This window comes from Leucopleurus acutus, assembly GCF_964270905.1.
Source record: "Leucopleurus acutus genome assembly, chromosome: 8".
In the NCBI taxonomy this organism is placed as follows: Eukaryota; Metazoa; Chordata; class Mammalia; order Artiodactyla; family Delphinidae; genus Leucopleurus; species Leucopleurus acutus.
Window position 1 is genome coordinate 75,839,955 of NC_139151.1, and position 26,885 is coordinate 75,866,839.

The window sequence follows — 26,885 nt, forward strand, 5'->3', positions numbered from 1 at the left end:
AATTGATGATGTGAAGATCTAAGTTCACAGTTATGAACCCAGTAAGTAAAGATATTCTTTCTAGACTTGGCTATTTTGGGTTGACCTTCAAGTCAATAATAAAGACAACCCAGTATGTATCGGCATTCCAAGGTGATTTAATTGTGTCTGTTCATTGCCCCTTCTTTCACTAAATATACCAAAAACGTGGAAAGATGGGATTGGGGAAGAAATGATTCTATGCTACTAGAATCCTACTGTTTCTAGCATTTATAGTCTAATGTCTCAAACCAGCTACACAATTTATATTAAAGAAGATCTGGTTCTGTCTGACAGAGATTGAACTGTGTATAGCTTTTACTTGAGAAACTGTAATTAGTAATTCATAGCCTATTCTGATGGATTCATCATGATTAAATTCAGCCAACTTTATATTCAGTTTTTAATATACTTTTGGTAATATTAATAGAATAAAGAGTATGATAATATATCACCCCATATAAGGATTATAACTGATTTCTTAAAATTATACAGTACATTTAAAATGTATATTTTATGATTCTTAATCATTGGATGGAAAATGTTACATATGAAGGTTTAAAAAAATTCTCTGTCTTGCATTTTTCCTTCATTTGAGTCAGTACATTTCAACCATAAAGTATGTAATAGTGTCTGCTTTAGCCAAAAAAAAAAAAAAAATCCCACCTTTTGGAGCTATAAAATATACAGAATTGAAAGCTGAGACCTAATATATTTTTCATTAGGTACAGATGTTCAATGTTAAATTCCTCAAGTATTCATGAAAAGGAGGATAACAAAAAATTGTTCAGGTATAATGCAGAAAAAGTAAAAATCATTCCTTTTGGTAAATTGCTAATGACTTTTCAATGAAAGCCATTTTTCTTTTTATAATTTACAAGTTCTTGTAAATTTATTGTAATCATCTCATCACTTGACATTATGAATAGAATCTTCAAATTTTCAAGTAGCTTAATGAAATAATGCCTAAAGACCTCTTCCAAATGTAGAAAATCTTATGAGTAATTTATAAAGGAATCATTCAACAGTTTAGGTAAAGTTTACCTTCTTTACCTTGAAATGTAATTGATAATTTTAAAAATATTTCTAATATTTATTTTTATGCTTGTTCGTACGTAACTGTCTTATTATCATTAGAAAATGCAAGCCAATATGGTGAATGCATAATACAAATTCTGTTGTGCTGGCTTTTTTGTATCTTGAGACTATTACTTTCATTCCTTAATTGAGCTGAGCTGCATACAATTTTGAAATACTAATAGCTCTGTATAGGCTACCTCTGTGGTGAGTACTTAGAGCTACTGATGTTTTGCCACCTGCAGAAGTCATTATCCTAACTGAGGGCTAAAATGTGAACTATCCAGTAGGGAAAAAAAGAACATAAAAAAAGTAATTCTTTTTCCTCCTTCACCTGCCCTTCCCCCCAAACTGTAAAAAAATCATTTCAAACAGATGTTTCTTGAAAACCAAATATATTAGGTAGTGTGAGTTTAACTTTAAGCCAGTAGTATATCTGTTGTTCCAGTTGGTTTACATTTATCTTAAGTGTTCATGGAATTGAGCTGCATGCATTTTTCTTAAGATAAAAGGTAATCCTATGACTCTCAGTATAAAACTTTAAAATACCTCCTTTTTTTCTTTTTTCTTTAACAACTACTTTTCACGGAAATAATACCCAACATTTTCTCAAAGTTTTCCAAGAGTTTGTTTCTTCATTTGTCAATTCACGTACTCACTGAACATGTTTTACTAGGTACCTTCTATGTGAGTAACATTATGCTTACCTCTGTAGTAACACACACAAAAAACAATATACCTCAAGAGGTTTCTAATGTACTGGTGATGACAGGAACTTTGTACAAAGCATGTTATTAGCCACAGAAGAAGTTTGATGAGTGCCAGAGTGAGTGATACTCCCGAGTATGACCATATAGGAAGGAGATTGATGTACACTGGGAGAATCTCTTTCTGGATTTCTGATTAAAGGGAAAGTAGAATGTGGCCAGGCAGATAGAAGATAGGGGGCTGTTATAGGAAGGGGCCATGCCTGCACCAAGGCATGGGAGTGGAAACGGGAAGATCTGCCCATGGAACTAGGAAGGCAGGGTGCAGACCAAGGAGCAGGGTGTAAGCAAGGTAGAATAGAAAGGTGGATTAGCGGCATATGAGAGGACTTTGGATATTGGGTTAAAGCGGGTTTGTTTCATCTTTTACGTAGAGGAGAAGATTAGGGACTATGCAGTAAAGACGAAGATTGGCTCAGTGAGGGTGGTGTTTAGCAATATTAATTTTAGCAGTGATTATGGTATGTTCTGGAGGCAGACCTTGAGGATACGAGGACTAACCATTGTTCTTGCTGCTAGAGTTTAGGTATCAGACCATGAATTTTTTTTTTTTTTTTTTTTTTTTGCGGTACGCGGGCCTCTCACTCTCGTGGCCTCTCCCGTTGCGGAGCACAGGCTCCGGACGCGCAGGCTCAGCGGCCATGGCTCACGGGCCCAGCCGCTCCGCGGCATGTGGGATCTTCCCGGACCAGGGCACGAACCCGTGTCCCCTGCATCGGCAGGCGGACTCTCAACCACTGCGCCACCAGGGAAGCCCCCATGCATTTTTTAAATTAAGATTATGGTTCTAGAAACAGAAGGAAGCATGAATCTACAGGACTTGTGACTAATAAGTTATAGGAAATTAAAACAGGGAAATAAAATATTCTGAAACTTAGAGAATTACAACACCAGGAAAAGGAGAGAGCTTAGGGAAAGGGGTTTTGAGGAACATACAAAAAAGAAATTAATGATTTTATAGAGCCTGGGGGAGTGGGGAATGGAGCCATCGGGAGTGATAGTTAAAGGGTACAGTTTCTTTGGGGAGTGATAAAAATGTACTAACATTGACTGTGGTGGTAATTGCACAACTCTGTGAATATACTAAAAGTCATTGAATTATGCACTTGAAAGAGGTGAATTGTAAGGGATGTGAATTATATCCCAATAAAGCTGTTACAAAGTAAAAGAAAAAAAGAAGAAAGAAAATATACTTTGGGAGCATATAAGAAAGAAAAATAACTTTTAACCAATAAAATGGCAGGGATGGACAACTGTGAATCATGTTCATAAGAGCAGTAATTGAAGCTGTGAGTGGTTGTGAGGAGACAAAAAAAAAAAGCAGAGAGATCTGAACCTAATAATTCCACAGTTCAAGCACTGCATCAGGAAGGGGAAGAGTGGTTAGAGGGGCAGTGTTTTCTTATAGAGAGTTTCTTACTTGCATTAATTTTACCTGTATTATCTTCATCAGGAAAACAAACTCAATGGAATTTAGAGATGTGTTTTTTTGTTTTTTAATTTTATTTATTTATTTTTTGGCTGTGTTGGGTCTTCCTTTCTGTGTGAGGGCTTTCTCTAGTTGCGGCGAGCGGGGGCCACTCTTCATCGCAGTGCGCGGGCCTCTCACTGTTGCAGCCTCTCTTGTTGCGGAGCACAGGCTCCAGACGCGCAGGCTCAGTAGTTGTGGCTCACGGGCCTAGTTGCTCCGCGGCATGTGGGATCTTCCCAGACCAGGGCTCGAACCCATGTCCCCTACACTGGCAGGCAGATTCTCAACCACTGCGCCACCAGGGAAGCCCATAGAGATGTGGTTTTATGCATTGCCCACACTCTTAAAATTGCCAGTGGTGGTTGATTTTTGATATACTATGGCTCTATTTTATATTAAAGGGGAGCTATGGAGTTCTTGTGATGAAAGACGTATACACAACACAAAATACCAGTTTCGCTTTATGCTCTTGCCTTACAGGCCAAAGTAACTGAAAAACGTAAAATTCCAAAGAAACCATTCTTTCCAGTGATTTCCTATCTCAGATATGTAACTCAGCTAGAATTGGAATTTTGGTGATAAAAACTGCATATGTTGGCATGAATGTCACATTTGGGTTGGGGAATGATTGTGTTTTTATAATGCTTCTTTTTGTTATTTCAGGGAAGGAGATTACGGCAGAAACTTTTATGGAGAAATTGGATAATGGTGCCTTGCTCTGTCAACTTGTAGAAACTGTGCAGGAGAAATTCAAAGAGAGCATGGATGCTAACAAGCCCGCCAAGGTAAAAGGTCCCAAGGCAAAATCAGTTGCTGTCAGATGGTGGATTACACTTGTAGTAGCTTATGAATTGAGTTTGAGGATTTTGTTGTGAATGGATGCATTAAGTCCTCTATTAACAATGAAACACAGAGGGTGCTTTTTAATTAGGTAACGTGTTGTTTGCACTCTAATTACATAAATTACATAATCCTTTCAATAAGTCTAATTAAATAGAAGGTTATGGAAGTTGATGGTATTAATACAAAACAAATGCTGTATATAAACTGGTTGAATCTGATCTATTGATTAAAATTTTAACAGAGAAATAACTTATGTCATCAGGCAATGAACAAAATCTGGTCAAGAAAGATATACTGAATAGGTCTTTGTTTCCAGATAGATTAAGACTGAATACTGGAACAAAATATCTGGAGTGTGTAATATTTTGCTCTTTTTAAGTAAGTAGTATTAAGTATTAAGTACTTAAGTACTAAGTAACTTTGAACAAATTATTTTCTTTCTGACTGCTCATATTTCCTTTCTGCACATTGTTCTAATATTTTTCCTGGTTATTATAAACACATAATAAAAGTGTGGTGTTTGATATTTTTGGAAAGGAACAAGGTAGATGACACTTTTCTTAATTTTATTTTTTTTTACTTTCCTTAATTTTAGACAGAAGAAAAAGAGGTAAGAAAAAATGAGGTTAAAATATTGTTGAAGACAGCTTAAAAGTAAAAGGAAAAGCTGTTAAACTTTCTGCAACTCTGGCAAAAGAAAAGTAAAACTTATTATTTATGTCAAATTTCTTTATGATTACTGAACTAAAATCTAAACAAAAGATAAAGCTCCCTGAAACAATGGGTTTCTTTTTATAGCACTGTAGTTAGTTTGGGGATAATATTTTATATTGCTCTGTAAAGTATTACATAACATACAAAGCCTCTTCATTTTTTTTTCCATCTTAAAAGCAGGACAGGAATAATGACGCAGACATAGAGAATGGACTTGAGGACACGGGGAGGGGGAAGGGTAAACTGGGACAAAGTGAGAGAGTGGCATGGACATATATACACTACCAAATGTAAAATAGATAGCCAGTGGGAAGCAGCCGCATAGCACAGGGAGATCAGCTCGGTGCTTTGTGACCACCTAGAGGGGTGGGATAGGGAGGGTGGGAGGGAGGGAGATGCAAGAGGGAAGAGATATGGGAACATATGTATATGTATAACTGATTCACTTTGTTATAAAGCAGAAACTAACACACCATTGTAAAGCAATTATACTCCAATAGAGATGTTTAAAATTTTTTTTTTAATTTAAAAATTTAAAAAATAAAAGAAGCTCTGTGAAAATGTTTATTAACTCATTGGCTCCCAAACCTTGCTGTGCAGAGGAATCACCTGAAGATCTTTAAAAACTATGAGGCCTGGCTCCTTTACCTGAACATTCTGATTTAATCCCCATGGAGAAGGACCTGGGGATTGGGAGCTCTAAAAAGCTCTGCAGGTGAATCTAATGTGCAGCAAAGTTTGGGAACCATTGAGTTCATTTTTTGTTTTCCTGCGTTTAGATGCAGACTAAATGATTTATGAACGATCACGCAGCTAGTAAGTGACAGAGCAAGAACTTGATGTAGACGTCCTCTTTCCAAGTCTAATGCTCTCTCACTTTGGTTCACTATGCGTAGCTTAGACACGAAGAGATCGCTTATGAAAATGCAGACAATGTTAGGACTGTTAGGAAACTGATTTTTCTTCTGCTGTGTCCTCCATTGTAATGTAACTGGCTTTTACTTCAGTTCACTAATGAGAAAACATAATGCATAGTAGGAGGACAATCTGCATAGAAAATTCACTCTAAAATAATTAACAGAGGGGAAAAAAAAGGGTTGTGCCCAGATTTTTGAAAGCATTATCTTAATAATGCTTGTATAGGTCCTGCAACCTCTATTTGTATTATTTATTGTTGAGGAAAGAGAGCTCATTGCCTCCATATTAAGATCTTGAATCCTTCCTAGTAACAAAGAATAAGCAACTCTACTAAGGCACAGTTTTCTGATTTTGTTTATTTTGTCAACTTTTGCTTTTTAAAACAGAAGTTAAGATCCCTGAAGAGAATTATAAGACTGTCAAGTGTAAGACAGCCCACAAAGCACTAGTCTATTGCATAAATGCTTTGATGTTGAACACATTTTGCTTGGGTTCTAGTTTTACTATCTATTGAGTGGATGTCTGAGCCTTAGTTTTCTTATCTTTAAAATAGGATTAATAATTATGCATCTATGCCTGCCAAAGAGCATTACACAAAAAAGACTATTGGTAAATATTACCTCTCATGCATTTGAGTTAAGAGACCCTGATGAGAATTTTAGATTAACTAGAGGAAACTAGAAGAAAAAAATAAGTACCTTGTAAAAGTTTATAGTTAATGTGATAGCTACTCTATGCAAATATATGTATTGATACATTTGACCCAAATCTCCATAGTAATATGTAATATTGAGGATAGGTATGAGTCAGGAGTTTGCTAGCTGTTTCCTTTGAAACATTTATTTCAAATTATATTAGTTTTATAATAAAACTGTAAAACATAAAAAGAAACAAAAGAAATTTTCCTTTCATTTATTGACCCTAAGCCATTTGTTTAATTGAATAAAAAACTCAAGTAATATTTTGACTATGATAAATGTTTTAGTATAAAAATTCAACCATCATTATTAAACAAGTGTAGGTTCAAAAAAACCCACTATGACCTAACTTTCAATGCTCAAAAAATCAAATTTACTCTGAGTTAGAAGTTGACACAATTACTCTTGACTAAATTGCCTTCTGTGTCCTTGGCAAAATTCATATATTTCACAACTTACTTCCAGTGCAGCTTAAATCAAAATAGCATGTGCTTAACTTTATGAAAAATGCAAAGACAGCTAGTTTTTCTTTTTGCATTTTATGAGAAATTTTTCAAAAGATGAAAAGCCAAATGGCTAATATCTTCATGGCTATTATTGTTCATAAATATAATTTTCTCAAGAGTCATGGTCTTCAGTCCACCTTTGTCTATAAACAGAAATAGCTGTTATATGATATTCGACAATATTTTGTTATTATTAAATCTAAATTTAAACCAGAATAGATTTTCTAAGACCCACGTAGTTGAGTTTACATTGACTGTTTCCTTTAGGAAAAAAGGAGACTTTCAAATTGGAGGTTACAATATTAAGATCACAATATTGTTTGCTTATGTGTGTATGTAAGTAATTATTTTCCACCTGGGCGTTTTGAAATTTAGGGACAATAGTGGTGAAGATAGATGAGTTGGCCAATTACTTTGCTGAATTAGTGAAACTGTTATGTTTAGAAAGATGTTAAAACAATATTACTTAAAAAAAAATCAACGGCAAACTTGATCTCATCTAAAGTCACGTTATAGGAAGTCCTTTGTAATTCTTTTCCAGCTGCTTAAATCTCATATTCTTGTTCTCATAGCAATATTTTTACTTTTCCTGATTGATAGTTAATTTGGGGATTTTACAGCTGTGTAAATACTTTAGAGCGAGTAAGTTATGTCTGGTATGTGTGAAGTATGTCTGTGTTAAGAGTGATTTAAACACTATTAATATTTGCAAGTAAATTTAATAAATATGTTAGACAGTTTACATATTTAATATTTTATTTATAAATGCATGACTCATAGCCTATTCTGACTTGATAAAATACCCTGAATTAAAATAAATTATATCCTATGATTCTTTCTTTCCAAGCATCAATGGATCAATTTTAAAAATAGCCTCTCTATGGTTTTAGCTTTAAGTAGTTAATCTTAGCCTGTGCACTTTCTCATTTTGCATGGAAGCAATGCAGAGATTTCACAGAGTTACGCCATAGTTGGGTTACAAGTATTTGAGACCAGGGTGCAGCAATTTAATGTGTAATTTGATTTTGATTACTTTATATGTACCATAATACAATCAATTTATTATAAATATAAATGTTAATATTCCCAGAGCTGAGGAACTTTAAAGGCAAAAATCTAAACTATTAATCTTTCCAATATCCTATTGGGATGAGAAAACCAAAACAAGTGATAAGTTCAAGGTTAGGTTTTATGCCTTTTGACCCTTAGTTACTTGGCGTCTCCAATCAAGGCAAAATAATTGTTACATTGTTGTATGAACTTTCATATCCTGGTCTAGAGAGTTCACTTGCTATTGTATAATTACTCTGTTCTTTTTCCCAATCATGACTTGCTGATTTGTGTACACGATTTTCTGAACCACTGGGGCATCAACATGGTGCAAAATACTCAAAGGATTCAACCTCTTTTTTTCTCCTAACATTCCTGTTTGTCTCATTTATCTTAAGAGTCTCTGCCCCAGACATCAGAGTTTCCCTGGGTTCAGAGTTTCCTTTGACTTCAAAGAGCTCTGGGTGGTTAGATCAGGTTTGAAGTACATGAAGGGAAAAGAAAAAAAAAAAAGAAGTTCTGTTACTTAGTAGAATGCTACATTATGCTCCAAGGAAGGAACTGAACATTCACCATCTAAATGTAGAATCCAGCCCTTGTTTGTGGGAAAGAACATCCTAGTCAGATAGAAGGCCCATAGTATGTTTGCCCATCAAGAAAACCTAGTTCTCTGAGCTGTGAGATAGCAATACCTCAGGATGTTGTGCCATCCAGGAATTAAATAAGACATAAAGATCAGAGTTTTTCCCCTCAAAAATCAATAGCACATTCTGTTGAGAGAACGTCTTACCAAGATTGAATTCAGAGAAATCCAGAAATTTGTGTGTACTGCTGGTGTCTCTGACAGAACAAGTATGGTAGAAGTGGTAAAAGGTTTTTCTTGAAAAGAAAATCTCAGCTGTGATTAATCTACAGGTGTTTGTATCTAGCCGTGCAACTAAAATAATCGTATATTCCTTAAGAAATCCATGATTTTGAAATGCAAATGTATTGCCAAGATTAAACCAACAGAGTGAATCATGATGAGAGGGAGGGAATATAGGTGGAATGATATGGAAATAAATGATTTTTTTGATGGGTTATTTCTCGGCCTGGGATTGAGGAGAGATGAAAAAAATAGGAAAGTTAGTGATAAAGTCCAATTCCTAGGAATTAAAAGAAATAAATATCTTCAAGTTTTAAATATATTAAAATAAATCATTCCCCATTATAAAATTAAATTCTCTTGTCCCGACTTCTCTAGCTCAGAGACAATGAAATGTCTTGGTTAATGTTTTTATCATTGGCAGTTTCTTCTGTTCTATACCATATTACAGGGATATACCTAAATGGGGCTTAAACGCTATAGCAGTAAATGTTATAGAATAATAACATTTATAGAATAGCATACATAAAATGTAGAATGATATAAAAAGCTTCTTGACTTTTTTTCACCCTTTGTCAGCTAGTCATAGGGGACTTGATATGGACTCTATGTGCAGGCTGAGAAAAAAAAGTAGTGTGAAAAGTGAGCAGGATAGGAAGTGAATGATGTGCTTGTGGAATTTACCTGGATCTTCAGGACTGATTGAACTAATTCTATATGTTACACTTCTACTCCATGATAGAGTGTCGCTGGGCACAACTAAAAATATGGTCAAGTTAATTATCTGGAGCTAAGTTCATTATAAACTGTTCAAGTTTCATGGTCATTAGTATCCCGAGACAGGGATTCAACCTCCATCAAACAACCATAGCAAGCTAGGAACACTTACAAGATATCCTTTACAAAAAAGGCAATGTTCCTACATGGCCTCCACTACTGGCCCCAGAAACTTTACTTAGTTGGCAAAGCCCCCTTCCTGGATTCTCATAGGGTTTATCTTACACCACTAGAATGCGTGTATTTTATGAACTCATCTAGTTTGCCTACTATTCCTGTTCTTCAATATCAAATCAGCAAAATATCATGATATAGTAGAAGAGTTTGGTATTTTGTGGGATGTTGAAATCCCCATAGTCCCTGTAGGCTATGTCACAGAGCTGGAGCTTGAGATGCAGGATAGTAAGTGTTCTGTTATTTTTGTCAAGTGTATGTAAACTGCTTCTGGATTTTTCTATTTATTAGGATTAAGAAAATTGCATCTTCCATATCAGTAGATGCATGCCAAGTACCAGGATATTTGTTCATATACTTCAATGAAAAGACCACATCTGGAACAACTATGATTGAAACTGTTACTTCATTATAATTTCCCCACTGTTTTTTGCATCCCATCTGTCTTATATATGGCCTTGAATCGAATGGAGATATGACGGAAATTACTTTCTTTGCAATGTTCGAGTCATTGATAGTAGTGTGAATCTCTGATTTTTTCAAAATTGTGATATTTTATTTGGTCCTTCTGTCAAATATGAATTTATTCCCTGTATCAGGTAATAAAAATTCTGACAGTTGCTGAGAATATCCATGCCAAATACACATTCTGGAAGGCACAATAGTCATAGTGTAATGTGGACTAAGGTCATATATCCATCTATCACCTGGTCCCCACAAGGCATTTCCCTTTCCCTAATGCATAGTAAACAGTTGAGGTCTCTGTTATAAGAAGGAAGCTTTACAGTAAAGACTTGAGATCAACACTCCTTTCATTCACTGGGCTCAGGGTCTACAAATTGGCTCTCATCTGTCAGAACACCTGTACCCTATTGTTATATTTAGTTGTTTTCTTGTCTTATTCTTTCTTTATTCCTTTACTAGACTCTGAGATCCTTGAGGACATGGTTTGTGTTCTATTCACATATAAGTCCATCATAATAGCTGGCATATAGGTGCTCAGTTGACATGTTTTGGATGAATAAATAAATGAATGAGTGAATAAATAGAGCAATGCAGACATTTACTTGTAGATCCAGATGTTGTTATGAAACGATTTTTAATCCTGAAGACTTTTATTCTTATCGACTTGAAAATTCCTCCCTCTGCTGGTTCTGCTTAGCTCAGAAGTCTTTGATGTGCAAAATCATATGGAACAAAGTTGACTTTTTAAGTAATGGAGAAAACAGATTAGAGAATTTTAGGGTGGTGCAGGGGAAGAACAAGGATCTGAGGACATTAAAAGTACTGACAAGAGACTGGCTGAAGCAATAGACCGTGGAGGTCTAAACTAGTTAGTAAATAAATGCTGGAGGAGGTCGGTCATTTAGGTAATTGTAGATGTTATTAGATAGTCACATGATATATTTATTATTTGAGTTCAGAGCATTATCTAAAGGTAAAAAAAATGATGATAGAAATGATCATATTAATATCCAAATGTTTTATTTAGTTTCGGGATTACTTTTCAAGGCCTGTTTGTAATGTTTGCCACAGTTCCTGTAAAATAAGGATGAGATGAGTGATAACCAGTAGTTTTATGAATTTGCTCACCATTGAGAATTAGGAAGAAGAATAATTGTAGGGCCTTTCATGGAATAGGTTCTCAAGAGATAGTTCTGACCTGAAATGAGGTATTGTTACAGCAATTAAGGGTTGTGTTTTTCAATTACTGAAGGAGCCGTAAAGATGGAATCACCATGTTTCTTTCTTTTCTTTTTTTACATCTTTTTCCCAGTAACTGCCTCTTTTGCCCAATAAAATAGTTGGTGAGTGAAATGAGAATAGAAGAACTATTGTTTCTTCTCAGCCCCTAATTAGTCATCTACCAAAACACTATTTAATGACCAAGGTAAAAGTACAGTTTCTGTAAAACTGCAGGAGGGAATCAGAAAATTGCAGTGTTTAGGAACATGAGCAATAAATACTGCTATTAGCTTTCCAAAAAACGTGTTATTTTATTCACCAGTGGATAGCTCAAAAAGAAAATATAAAAGTCATTAAAGGGTAACAAGTTCATCATTTTATCAATCTTTAATAATATAGAATATTATGAACTACAAATATTTCATAATAATTGAGTCCTACTTGTACATGTCATTTTGACATTTGTTAGATGATTGATGAGTATATGCTAGGAGCAGGAGGTGATGTTATTTGCTCTGTATATTCATGTGCCTGCCTGTTGGTGGTGAGAATGGGTGTGACAAAGACACAGTCTACTCAAGGAGTTTACTCTCTATCAGGGAGAATATATGTAGGTGGTAGTACATAGATGTTCAGATCAAGCATACAAAGTGATTTGGAAGAAAGGAATTTTAAGCAGTCACAGATTAAAAAAGAGAAAGGCAATATTTTATTATGTGGCTAAATTTAGAATAGAACTTAAAACATATAGTAATATATACTGAAAAGTTTTCATACACATCGTTTTAAAAACATTATTTTGAGTATGTCTCATCTAATTCCTAGATCAAAGGTATACAAATTAAAAATAATAATACCTGCTTTGTAAAATAATGGCTGTACACACACTTGAATGCCCAGTGTGCACTTATATGGGCCTATTGCAATGGTTTTTAAGTGGATTTTAGTACATTCATTTGACCATGTCTAGTACCCATACATTATTACGTTGTTTAATCTTACTTTTTATTACTACAAAGTCAGAATCTAAATTATTCTCATTTGATTGTTCTCAATGAATCATAGAAGAATTGTCAATCTTCCTCTTATTGTATAATTCTTTTGGTGGGTGGTGGAGAAAGCCAGTGTCTAGAAAGGCAGGCTGAGGTTCTTTGGGAAAATTACTAAAAACAGTATAAAGTTTGTTCAATTATCTGTAGATGGAATTAGAAGTTCAACTACATTTTGGCTTTACATACTTATAATTATTTGGACAAGTGTATAGATCCTTGTATAGCCAAATGGAAAATAACCATGTGCAAAGCATAGAATTAACCTTTGTGACAAGGACTCATGTTTGAGTAAGGTTTTTACATAAAAGAAGCAAATGACAAGAATCAGAATTATTTCAGAATTTCCCTCAAATTGCAAGAGAATAAAATAAATTTTATTACTATTATGTTTACCTTCTTTCTTACTTGTTGTAGACCAGTAGCTGCTGACCTTTTTAACATGAGCAAAAGCAAGTCATTTTTTTCCCCACGTTCTAATGTTCTTTTCACATTGGAGTTTGTTTCTGATGAGCTCTTTGTGCTAAGAGATGTGAGAGAGGGTATTTCTAGCCCTATTCTAATGCTCTGCTGAGAATCCCCAAAATCCAGAGTGAGGGGGGAGAAGGAGAAAGGCCAGGTGGCAGCATTTAATCTAGAAATTTGAAAAGTTTCAGAGCCTACAAGTTTATGTGGACCTGCTGATAAAGGACTCTCCTTCAAAAGTGTTTTTGAAAACTGTTTCAAAAGTTCAAAGTGTAAGCTATTGTTTAGTAGTGTAAATGTTGGCTGCATTAAAGACATATGAGGTCTTCCCTGGTGGCGCAGTGGTTGAGAGTCCGCCTGCCGATGCAGGGGACACGGGTTCGTGCCCCGGTCCGTGAAGATCCCACGTGCCGCAGAGCGGCTGGGCCCGTGAGCCATGGCCGCTGAGCCTGCGCGTCCGGAGCCTGTGCTCTGCAATGGGAGAGGCCACAACAGTGAGAGGCCCGCGTACCAACAAAAAAAAAAAAAAAAAAAAAAAAAAAAAAAAGACATATGAAACATAAGACTAAAAATAAAACATGTTGAATTGAAATTCCAGAAAACGTGAAAAAAATTAAAACAAATTTTGGATTAGGAGAAGGAGGCTCACACACACACACACACACACACACACACACACACACACATTTTTCATCTACATGATTTCATAGCACCAGCAGAGCATTGCCCCCTGAGCATAAAAGCAAACCTGATCAAATTTTTCCATGATGACATCATCTCTTCCCCTTACACGCTTACATACTGCCTTTAACTGCATGCAGGCACATGGGCAAGACAAGACTGTAAAAGGAGTATAACTGGGGAAGTGTTTTCATGATATTTGATAGCACTAATTGTGGTCACTGCTGTTTCGAAGCTCTGTGGGTATAGAATATTATGTCAAGAAAAGTCACTCTCACCACATGGAAAATAGAAAATTAATCATTTTAAAATGAGCTGTTACTAAATGCTTTGGAGAAATTCTGGTCATTTAAACAAATCAATAATGATTATGCATGCCATTTCTTAATGAAGAACATTCACAGATTTTATAACAAGAGCCTTTTTTAAGGGACTGAAAATCAGGGGAAAAGAGTTTCTTTTTAATTTAAACATGTCTAGGGATTGCTTGGTGATTTAAAATATAAGTGCTCACCATATTGATGTGTGTGTGGTCCAAGGTATGTGGTACTGGTATATTACAGGCTAATGGCATGATGTTTTTTAGATGAGGTAATTGAGTTTACAGTATATAGAGCTTTTCAACTGTATCTTAAGCTTTTAGGGGCTGACTACATGAATACCTTCTATTGTTTCACTTAGCAGTTTGAAAATGCATTACATATCATGCATGAAGCTGTCTAGTATGTATTTGATGTTTATATTACTTTGCTAGTCATGTCTAATTTCACGCCAGTTTAGGCTGCTTGTCTAAAGAATGCCTTGCTAGCATCACTGCTCCATATAAGAAATAATGTAGCAATTCATATGTACATTTACATATGTATAAATATACATGTATCAATTATATTATAAATTATTATAATTTATATTGTTATAATATAATTATATTTATTTATTTATTATGTTAATAATTTAATAAGAGCAACAACACCACATTTTATTCTATTTGTCATATTTGCTATATTTAAGCATTGTTTAAAGATTGAAACGTAAATGTCTGATCTTTTTTCTCAGACTAAATGAATACCACGTGATATGATAATAAAGCAACCATTTACTAAGTACTTACTCTAGGTCAGTAAGTAAGTTTTTTACATGGATTAAATCATCAGATAATTTAAAACTTAAGTCATATCATGTCAACTCCTAGCTCAAAATTCTTCAATGGCACCTTGACTCACTTGCAGGAAAAGTCTGAAATCTTTCTAAGTCTATCAGCACTATGTGCTCTGTTCCCCAGCTATCTATCTGATATAATTTCCTATGACTTTCCCCTCACCCCACTTTGCTGCAGCCATACTAGCTTCTTTGCTGTTCTTTGAACCCAACAAGCACGTTCCATCCACCACAGGGTCTTTGCACTTGCTTTTCTAGCTTCTTAGGGTAGTCCTTCCTCACATGCATGTATGACTTGTTCCTCACTCCCTTCACATCTCTGTTCAGATGTCATCCCTTGGCTGAGGCCATTCCTAACCACCCTATATAAAGTATCATTTAAAGATGCTGTTCTAGATTTTTCAACAAATAGATATTTACTGAGTGATAACTGTGTTCAAGATGCTGATAACTAAAAAGAAGAAGATTAAAGCATTACTGTCACCTCTCAAAGGGCTTACAGTCTAGTTAAGAAAATAAAATATGAACATATAAAAATACAGATATCAATGGTAAGTGCTCAATAAATGATATATACCAATGGTTCTCAAACTTTTATCACCATAACATATATTACATTGAAGACATTTTATCAATTATTCAATAAATATTTATTGGACACCTAAAATATGCAGGACAAGGTAACTTGTGGAGTAGCAGGGAAGGGAGAGTAACTTTAAGCTAATAATGAAGTCAACAGTGAATTACAGCTGTGTTATGACTAAGTATGGGAAAGTCTAAGTACATGAGTAAGTAAGAGGAAGACCTAACTTAGTCTTGTAGAAAGATTTTTCTATAATTCTGAGGTAGGAATGGGCATTAGCCAGGTAGAGAGGGAACACTGAGTGTTTTAAATACAGAAAATAGCACATATGAAAACCGTTAAATGTGGAGGTGCAGGATGACTTTGAGGAACTAAAGGAAAATGAGTGTCTGGATACTAGAATGTAATACTAGAGCATCAAGAGGTGAGACCAGTGCTAAGTTTTGTTGGATGTTGTCATCTATTTTTTTTTTTTTTTTTGCGGTATGCGGGCCTCCCACTGCTGTGGCCTCTCCCATTGCGGAGCACAGGCTCCGGACGCTCAGGCTCAGCGGCCATGGCCCACGGGCCCAGCCGCTCCACGGCATGTGGGATCTTCCCGGACCGGGGCACGAACCCGTGTCCCCTGCATCGGCAGGCGGACTCTCAACCACTGCGCCACCAGGGAAGCCCTGTTGTCATCTATTTTAAGAACAATATTATACCATTGAACAGGAACATGATCAAGTCTTTTGGAAAGATAACATTAGCAGTGTGGAGAATGGATTAGGAAAGGTGAAAATGGAACTGAGGACCCACTTAGGAAGCTATTGTCCAGGTCAGGTGAGAAATTATGACAATTTAGCCTAGGATGGTAGCAGTAGTACTAGAAACAAGTAAGTGGTTTTGGGATATACACTTGGCAGGCTTGGCAGGATTTGGTGATGAATTAGATAGAATGGTTAGGGAGATTGGCCCAGGATTTTGTACATGAAGAAATGGGTAGGTGATCGTGCTTTATTTTACAGCTGAAAAGGCAGGGGAAGAGTCAGACTGAGGAAAGATCATGGGTTCCTACATACTGTGCAATATACCCCCATGGGTGCCCAAGAGTTATGGGTGCTGTGGGCTCCCTGTCACACCAATCCTTTCATTTCTGCTCAAGAAAAAATATAAGTAAATGAATAAGGGGCCAGGGGGGCTGCCTTAATTGCCATAAGTCCTTAAAAGGTTTTCAGTTTTAAACTGTTAGATCAGTAGTTTTTTTTTTTTTTTAAATCACAAACATCTGGAGACTTAACTCTTAAGCAATTGAAACACATCATTGTACATGAACATCTACTGATATAGACAGTAGATTCTATAGGGGCTCAGAAAAAAAGTCAGTTTGTCGGAGTGCTTAGAGAAGTTTCCATGGAAGCACTAGAATTTGAATTGCCCAGACCTGGTGCAAATAGATGAACACGGAGAAAAAGCAAATACAATGTAAATTCGTGGTTAATGAACCAAATATTGAAGTTGGAAACATGTAAGGATATTCTAGGGATGGTGAATAGACCAACTTGATTGATGTGAAGAGTATATGGGGAGAACTTTTTGTAGAGGGACAGATTAAGTTGATAGCTGCAAGGCTTAAGCATTTGAATCCTTGTTTGGTAGACAGTGAGCTGGAGACTGAAACCATTAAATTTAGAAAGATTAATATGATGATGATGTGCAGATTGTGTTAGAAGGATCTGAGGTTAAAGATAGGAAGAATATTTTGTGAAGTTTCTGCATTTGTTCATACATGAGATATTAAAGGATTTAAAGTAAGAGTGTCAATACTACATTGAAAGGGGCAGGACATTTCAATACATATTTATTAGAAAATAACAGTGAGCTGGTTTGGTGACTTATTGGCCGAAGTAGGAAGAGGTGAGGAAAGAATAAAAGCTATACTATGCTTTTTGAAGTTTGAAAAACTACAATTATGAGGGGAGAGAACTAAAAGAAGGAAGTTCTGTTTGTGGGAGAAATATAAGAACTTGATAGTTATCCCAGATGGCAAGGTATGAAAATGGAAATGAGGAATATTTTTGAGACTGCCAATGTGTTTCAGTGATCATTAAAATCCCCACCAGGTCATTGAAGCTGCAGGCTGAATTTTATATCATTTTCTTAAAACTTCTCTTTGTTTCAGTTTTCTAACAAACATATATTTATTCCTCATGAGCAAACAAAAGCTGGGTCTCACCCTGTAGCACGAGGGTCTCTTCTGAGCATCCTTAGTCATCAGGGAGCAGATGTGTAGGGGCAGGAAGCTACACTGTAATCACAGGGCAGGAAACTACACTGTAATCACTGGGCAGGGGAGGGAGGGAAAGCCTTTATTTTGTGTAACTCAGACATTGGAGAAATGGCTGCCGCTATCACAAGCTATGCATTTTATTCAATGTTTCCAGTGAGATTCATGTCTTGCTTGGAAAATGGATGTGTGTCTGCTTGTCATGAAAACTTACCAGTAGAAATCCTTATTCCTTTGCTACAGATGTACCAAAAATTGTCAAGTCTTTTCAGTTTAGGAGTTTCTTTAAATGTATAGTATTTTAGAAAAAAATCAATAAACAGTTGATCTTGTGAGAAAACAAAACAAAACAGAAAACCTTACTACATGTCAGGCATTATTTCAGGAACTGTTCATATAAACTCATACATCCCTCACAGCAACCCTATGATGTAGACACTAGTATTATTTCACAGGTGAAGTTGATTTACGTGCCTGAAGTCACATAACTAGTAAATCAAGGTCCAGGATTCAAACACAGGCAGTCTAGCTCCAAAGTTTGTGCTTGTAACCACTCCATTCTGCTGCTCCTCTCTGGACATAATATATGCCTTAGCTACACTCAGACTTGTATTTATCCAACAAATATTCCATAAATACTGTTCAGTAGGTGCTGGGGATAAAACGGTGAACAAAACCAGACACTGTTCCATTCCTCATGGAACTAAACCGTCCTGAGGGAGATAGTTGCTAATCAGTTAATCTCACACAGGAACATGGCAGCAGGAGCCCTTGAACATTGTGGATTTTAAGCAATTATAAAGAAGTGTTGAGGGGTGGTGTTTGAGGGTAAGTGATCTGTCATCTGGGATTGGGAGGTATTTGGGCAAACAGGTATGGGAAGGGCAGAGAGGACAGTTCTCTGTAAGGGCTGTGCAGTGGGAGGGAGCATCGGGAGAATGCAGGAGTGGGAACAGAAGCTCGTGTGGCTACAGAAGATAGGGAAGGACCATGGTGCTAGGTCGGTAGGTAGGAACCAGGCTAATACAACCTGTGGAAGCCATATTATAAGGAGCTTTGTCTTTATCCTAAAAGCACTGGGAAGCTAAATTTGCCTTTCGGAACGTCCACTGTGATTAGAGTATGGAGTACGAAGATGAATGCACAGCATGATGAACAAAATTAGAGGATGGATAAAAACAAATTGCAATTAAATCACCATATAAATATAAAGCATGTCTTTTATTTTTTCCTATGTATTTGTGAGCTTATTATAGTAAGTACAGATGTGATGATGTATCTGTTTTTCAACTCTCATCAGGGTATTTCTTGTAAATAGACTGAAAGTAGACATGTATTTGAAAAAAAAGTAACATTAATTGGAGATAAACTATGGTCTAGGATTGGTATTAGGCACTTTCCAAAACATTTAATTCTCATAAAAAGTTACAAATGATGGACCTGAGGTTCCAAAAGGTTAAATAAATAGCCATTTTTTGTCACGGCCTTACTGCTAGTGATTTGCAGTTTCAAGGCTTAAGCCTTTTCTCTGAATTACTAAAAGTTTAATATCCCTGTGTTTCAAACTACTGAGCATCTATGGAGCTATCATTAATCAATTGATGGGCATCTACAAGGTGCCTCAAATCTGCAGTCCCATGGAGTTACAAAAAAAAAAGTCTGCTCAAAAAGTGTTTAGAAATCAGTTAGCCACTAAAATAAATTGAGTTTCCTGGAATCCATCCATAAGGCAATCTTTGGACCTTTGAAAATGCTTTTCTTTATTGGATATTATACAGATGGGTACTAAAAGTAGTTTTAACTAAAATATTAGAATCAGTGACCCTGTGAACTCAAAATTTGCTGCCAGTAATCATAAGTTATTACACCTTAGAATGTATAAAATGTTGTTGGAAAGGAAAATTTCAAGATACATTTTAAAAGAATTTTCCTGACTATTTCCTTAAGGTAATTTCTTGATTTGTAGAAAGGTCACAGAAAACTGGCATACATTCTCAAAAACATTTTTTTATATTATCATCAACTATCATCATTTGCTTGAGTTCCTATAATTAATTACTAATTAACAATTACCATTAATTTTGTTAAGACTCTGAGGGACTGTCACACCTGGTATCCAACACTTGCTTCCTCTAAGAAATCTTTCATATTCACAGAATGTTTCTCTTCCTTCCATTCAAACCTCATTCTTTCAAGTCTGACTACTATAGCTGTGATTTAGAGGTGTTCCAATTAGAAAAGAAGTGACAGAAGAAAAAGAAGTCACTGGTTTTTACTTCTGTAGAATTATCTGAAAAATTTTTATTCCTTTACACCTTCTACAACAAATGACCTAGTTATTCTTCCAAAGTGTGCATGTAATTTAAACTACTTCTTAGTTTAAAATGTTATTTTTGTTTTTTATTATTCCCCATATGAACACTGAGATTGTAAACTGGCAACCACATAGAGCTGCCTATAGATCCAATTGTTCAAACTCAGGGGACTTTCACATTAAAATATCCAGATTTCCAAACTCTTCTGAGAAACTGGAAGATCCAGCAACACTGGAACTGCATTTCTTTATGGAAACATTGAGTTAGAACTAAATAAATATGGCCGCCCCTCCTGGACATGGCATGAGCTCTTTAGTTTTCCACAATTGCCACCATTTCTTATAGTCCCCTAGTGCTAGCCACTTTGTTCTGTTATTTAATCTGCCTGACTTCTTCTGGGCCTTTGAGTTTGTAACTCCTGGTTGACATTACAATATTAGTAATTCTTTTTATTTATTTATTTCTTGCGTTACGTGGGCCTCTCACTGTTGTGGCCTCTCCCGTTGCGGAGCACAGGCTCCAGACACGCAGGCTCAGCGGCCATGGCTCACGGGCCCAGCCGCTCCGAGGCATGTGGGATCCTCCCGCACTGGGGCATGAACCCGTGTCTGCTGCATCGGCAGGCGGACTTCAAACCACTGCGCCACCAGGGAAGCCCATTGCCTGCATATTTGAAAGTACATTCTATATACCCTTTGGAAAAGGAAGGATATTACTTCCTGGCAATTTCCATTTCTTCTTTTATATATCTCTTCTGTTTCATAGCTGAAATGTCTACTTGATGTAATCAAGGGGAGTATTTTATCTCAAACATTTGTGAAGAATGGATTATTTAAACTACTAGTAAAGTAAAAAAAATAAACTACTAACATTAAATTTTCAGTTCACTGCCTATGGAGAACTAAAGATGCCATTCTCTCCATTTTTTCTAGGTTTAATAGGTGAAAGAAAATACGTATTTCTTTATTGTAATGTTACCTGGCTAAAACCTTGGGAAATAAATCAAATGCTGAAATATATTAAATTATTGAAATATATGAAATATATTAAAATATATTAAATATATTGCAGGCAATGGTGAGCTTTCATGGAGCAGTTAGAAGTGTACGGGTGTAAGAGACTGAATGATTCGATTTCAACTATGTGTGAGCTCAGTTTTTTCATCTTGGAAAATGGAGATACTATTATCTACCTAATTCATGGCATTATTTTTTGAGAATTAAAGAGGATAATCTATCTGAAAGTATATGTTTTGTGTGCCTAGAGTGCGGTAAGCACTCACAATGTTAATTCATTCCTTCCCCATCTACCATAAGATTCAGAAAACAGGAAGTCAGGACTGCTTATGTGTGAAGCACTGTATTTGACACTGTGGCAGTATAATGATAAATAATATCGTGGTTCTCTAGGTGTAGATTATTTTAAGTAATATAAATAGAATTAGTCACTACTGCCCTTCTGAAGCTGTAACACCCACAACACCATAACTAGGACATACACATGCTGTACTCTGCAGCACATAAGTAAACTCTTTCTAAATGACCAACATAGTTATGCATCTCAGTAACTATATCCAGGGGAACTATTGGATTTGAGGGACTTGAAAGACATGGGGACACTATTAGTTAGAGACAAAGTAGTCAAGGGGTTAAGTATTGGACTCTCTAAACCCCCAAATAATGGCTTTACTTTCCCTGTTATGAATGCCCTAATATGATAGCCACAAGCCACATGTGGCTATTTAAGTGTAAACTGATTAAAAAGAAATAAAGTTTAAAAATTAGTCTCCAGTCACACTCACCACAGTTCAAATGCTCAATAGCCACATGCCACTAGTGGTTACTATAATGGGTAGCACAGATATGGAACATTTCTATTATCACAGAAAGTTCTATCGGAAAGCTATTTTAAAAGTGACGCTTAAGTTTAGGGCAAAAATAGAAATAAATTGTTTGCCAATCTTTTTCTGAATTCTTGTACCTGTAACAGAAAAAAAAATGAAATGTTTTCAAGAAAATATGAGAGAAGGAAATCATAGGCAATTCAGTATATTTTTACTTGCATTGATGGCAGTGATAATAACTTTATTGAACACTTACTTCTACACTTGAATTATATTATTTAATTTGCACTCACACATAGTCGATGAGATGCATTTTTTTTTCTATGTGCGTTGAATAGAAGCTGAGAGTGAGGCACAGAAACATTAAGTATGAGACTGAGGCGCAGAAACATTAATCTGTCCAAAGTACCATAGCAAGAAGGTGACATAGCTGAGTTTGAACTCAGGTAATTGAATTCCAAACCCTAGCAGGTGATTAACCTAAGAGGTAATGGATTGAATTAAAAGATTTTAGAAGTAAATTTAAAATCTTTCTTTTTATTTCAACATAATTTGGTTGTTGCTTTGAGGGAATGGGGAGGACACTTTCAGATTTCAAACCATCCATTCTCTTGTATGTTCATCATTCAATTCATAAGTATTAGTATAGAGGCTGAGAATATATAACTTAGGTTAATCCCGCTGAAAGATAAAAGGATAAACATTAGACTATCAATATTAGAAAAATTAACATGAAATCTAAAAAGAAATAATACGAATGAACTTGTTTGCAAGGCAGAAATAGACCCACAGACATAGAAAACAAACCTGTGATTACCAGGGGGGAAGAGGGGAGAGGGATGAATTGGGAATTTGCGATTAGCATATACACACTGCTATACATAGAGCAGATAACCAACCTGCTGGATAGCATAGGGAGATATACTTAGCATTTTGTAATAACCTATAAGGGAAAAGAATCTGAATAAGAATATGTGTGTGTGTGTGTGTGTGTGATAACTGAATCACTTGAAACTAACAACATTGTAAATCAACTACATTTCAATTTTAAAAAAAGAAAGAAAAATTAACATGTATCCTACATGTACATGATTCTAATGTTTTATTGGTAGTCATTTCTCCTTTTGCTAACACAAAATATTGAAACCTATAGCATGGAGGCTGGAGGACGGTAGCATGACTTTTGCTAGTGGGTAAGCGAGCCTAAATTTCTACCAGATCTCAGCTCAGCTTGGCAACTATTCTCAACTCATTCCATATTCAGTAACTTTCAAAAGCTGTTCAAAGGTTTTATTCTATTTTTCAGTTATACTTTTCTTAATTTATGGGAAGCATTTTATGTGTACTATAAATTTAGTGAATTTTGAAGGCCCTGGAAACATGTCCCTTGGAGATGTAAAATCTCTAAGGCAGAGTGTTTGCTCCTGCCCTCACGTTGATTATGATCTAGTGTGAGGGGTCAAATCTAACCATTCATTCTTGTATTCATCAATCAGGTTCTGAGGACATAATATATAGCAGCATTGTCTGGAAAAACTCATCTGAGTAAATAATTAGAGATGGTATTTAAATGCCATAGGAGTTCTTTGGAGAGTTAAGCAGTAAAGGGAAAACTAATATGGAAGATGAGCTATATGTGGAGGTTCTCTTTTGAATCCCTAGTTCTTTACATCTGAAGTATTCCTCTCCTTATCTGTGGTCAATTTTTTAGCTATTCAAGTAGACACTGTCATAATTACTCAAGACAGCTCTCTATTCTAAACCTCTTCTTCAAGATTTTTGTGGCAAGGTGAAAGCTGATTTTATTCAATACATCAATTTGCTTTTATTTTATTTACTGATACTAAAGAAGAGATTCAGAGCTGTCATTTTTCCTAGGATTTTCATGAGAACCTAGAGAAATTAATATTTTTTTTAAAATAACAGAACTTGGAGAGATATACGGTAATTGCTAAGGTTTTTGGAACTTTATGAATATTTTTGTGTAAAATATGTCAAAAAATATTTGTAAGTTCCAAAGGTATTGAGTACTGATATTATCGAATCATTTATTCTTTAATTCAAGTGAAATATGACATCTGCTCTAAGACTCTTATATATAAATGGCACAGCAACCTTGGGAAGACTGTTGACCCTTTGATTTTTGGTTGGTATGCAGCCAGGAATAATATTGGATTCTACAAGCTATGAGCTATGTCCCTTGGTGGATTAAGTGTCAAATCAATCTAGCTTCTCTGGTGCAATCTGGATATCGTATTCCTTTTTGCCATGAAACCCATGCACCTCATGTCCTTTGGCATGCCCTCATATATGTCAAGTATTTTATAGTTCCTAGGTTATAGTTCCTGTGTGCAAGTGTGCAAACTCATTCATCAGTTTGAAGTGGTTTCAGAAGGTTTTTTTTCCCCACCCAGGGATAGAGGTGGTAGATTTTAAAATGGCTTAGTGTTTGACTCTGTTTATGTTCTTTTCCTATTTGCATCATAAAGAAGCTTTACAGTCACCTCTTGAAGACTTTTTTTCAGCAGATCTTTTTGTTATGTTTTGGCTGACATGATTTACCTTATTTGATTATTTAATTGGAAAATATTGATAAAATGTAAAAGTCACTCAAAATCCTACTACATATTTTGGAATTATGTAAATTAAGATATAAATGATTCTCTATGCATCAATCACCTTCCTCAAAGGTAATTACTATCAATCTGATGGATGTCCTCCTTGAATTCTTCCTAAATGAATGTTATATAAATAAATACAATATTCATATTTATAATACAACATATTTATATGCAATTTAACTTTATATATGACCATCTATACTGTGTGTGTATGTACATATACATGCACCAGTATGTATGTGCATACACACACATCATAAAATGAAATTGTAGTGTACATATGTGTTTGCAAATTATTGGTTTCTGCTTAAGAGTATATACTGCACATTTTTATGGTCCAACACATATATATTTATCTTATTCTTTTTAAATTATTGCACAGAGTTCCACTGTATTTGTATACTTTATATTATTCAACCAGCCCTTTCTTGACACATTCTATATCTATTTTTTTCCTATTCAATCAGTGTTGCAACAAATATACTTGTCCATATATTTTAAAGTAATAATACTATTATATTTGCAAGATATATTTTTAGGAGTAAATTGCTAGATTTTTAATTTTAATAAATATTGACTAATTGATGTTCATGAATATTTTATAAAGGGGACATTAAACTATGCTATTTCTTATTGTTTTTTACAATTCATATAGGAAAGCATTTCTTTGAAAACCACTACTTAACCAAATTGGTTAAGGGGTATTGTTATATGTATATATAAATATATGTGTATTCATGCAAAAATTTTTTTATGTCTAAGCCTAAAACAAATTCAGTCAGCAACAAAGAGATGGATCTTTGCTATTGGACAGACACAGTCTTTGAGTGATGTAGTAACTGAATATTTTAGTTATGTAGCCATAAAATCCCTGGACAGAAAATGCCCTAGTAATAGTTTGATGATAGTAGGCTTCACCAGTACACCAAGACCACTATTTCATTTTTTGATAACCATCTTTGTAAATGACCTCAACAATCCACAACATTTTGTTTATATTTTCTTGTTCACAGAGAATAGAGGAAATAACCTATCTGTGAATTGAAATCACAAAATGCTTCTCCCTTGATCTTTTTGCTCTCAGAGGCAAAGCTCTATTTAGCCCAGATCATCCAAACACTTGGCTCAATCTTTCACATCACATAGAATCACATTCTGTGACTTCATGGAATGCCGTGAAAACTGGTTATATTCTATTAAAGGAAAAAACCTCACACAACTCTTTATAACATTTGGTATGGTAAGGGAGATTTCCAGGGCTAAAATTTTATGAGGCTGATAATAGAAAAGTCTATCCGGGTTCACACACTCCCTTTTCTTAAGCATTTTCTTATCCTGGAAGAGAAATGATGCAGAATGTAAACATGTTTCAAGGTCAGATAGCAGAAATCCAACCAGAATTATTTTTATATTACATAAGAGAGCAATAATTTATGGTTTAAAAGGAAATAGTCTGGAAGAATGATGGTAAAATGTTATTGTTAAAAGATAAAAAATTTTAATATTTCCTTTTCTTATATTGGTGATAGAGAATTATGGATGTTAGACAATTCTGCTGCTTTCTTTTGACTTTATAATTCTATTGTAATTTTTATTGTGTGTGTGTATGTATACACATAAAAATGCAGGTGTGTGTGTTACATTTTATCTATATTCGTATACTGCATTTGTGTTTCATTCTTCTTTCACAAGTGAGAAATTCATTTATACATACTTTATGAGAAATACTGACAGAATACTTAGATGAAAGAGAAGGCCAAAAAAGAAAAAATAGTAGAAGAGAAAGAAAAGAGGCAATCTGAGCCAGGGAAGGGATTTATGTATGTTTACTTCTAGATACTAAAAAGGCAAGTATATGTTTACAGGCACAGATTTTCCTAGTCTCTTAAATAAGAACTAAGTTTCATTTGAGTTTCATGTCCTTTCCTATAGTTCTTTACAAACCTATTTATTGACATAAGATTGTACCAAAGCGTTTTGTTGAAAACATAAATGTACACTTAATGTGTCACTGTGATGACTGCCAGATATTCCACCAGAGTGAGATTTCTTTGTTTTTCAGAAGCTGCCCTTAAAGAAGATTCCATGCAAGGCCAGTGCACCCTCAGGATCCTTTTTTGCCAGAGACAATACAGCAAACTTCTTATCCTGGTGCCGAGATTTAGGGGTAGATGAAACATGTCTGTTTGAATCGGAAGGTTTGGGTATGTACATTTCCTTCAGAATTTTAGCTGATATAATATTAAAATTATTGTTTGTATAACTCTCAAGCCTAACTTTTTTTGTGTGATGTCATTTCATGCTTTGTTAACTTTAAAAAAAAATTGTAGTTTGTTGTAA

General features: G+C 35.2%; 1 protein-coding gene across 7 annotated transcripts in view; it reads left to right on the forward strand.

The window, feature by feature from the left end:
- The window catches only part of GAS2 (growth arrest specific 2), a 119,533-nt gene that overhangs the window by 14,969 nt on the left and 77,679 nt on the right, over positions 1-26,885 (forward strand). For 6 of the 7 annotated variants that reach the window (XR_014326399.1, XM_082845173.1, XM_082845171.1 and 3 more), the window contains exons 3-4: positions 3,997-4,118; positions 26,608-26,749. Coding sequence is in view for 6 of the 7 variants with exons in the window: in XM_082845173.1 (XP_082701299.1) it covers positions 3,997-4,118; positions 26,608-26,749 (264 nt within the window). In the remaining variant the exon portion in view is untranslated. The remainder of the gene's footprint in view (positions 1-3,996; positions 4,119-26,607; positions 26,750-26,885) is intronic. The other variant, XM_082845174.1, reaches the window with a different exon arrangement.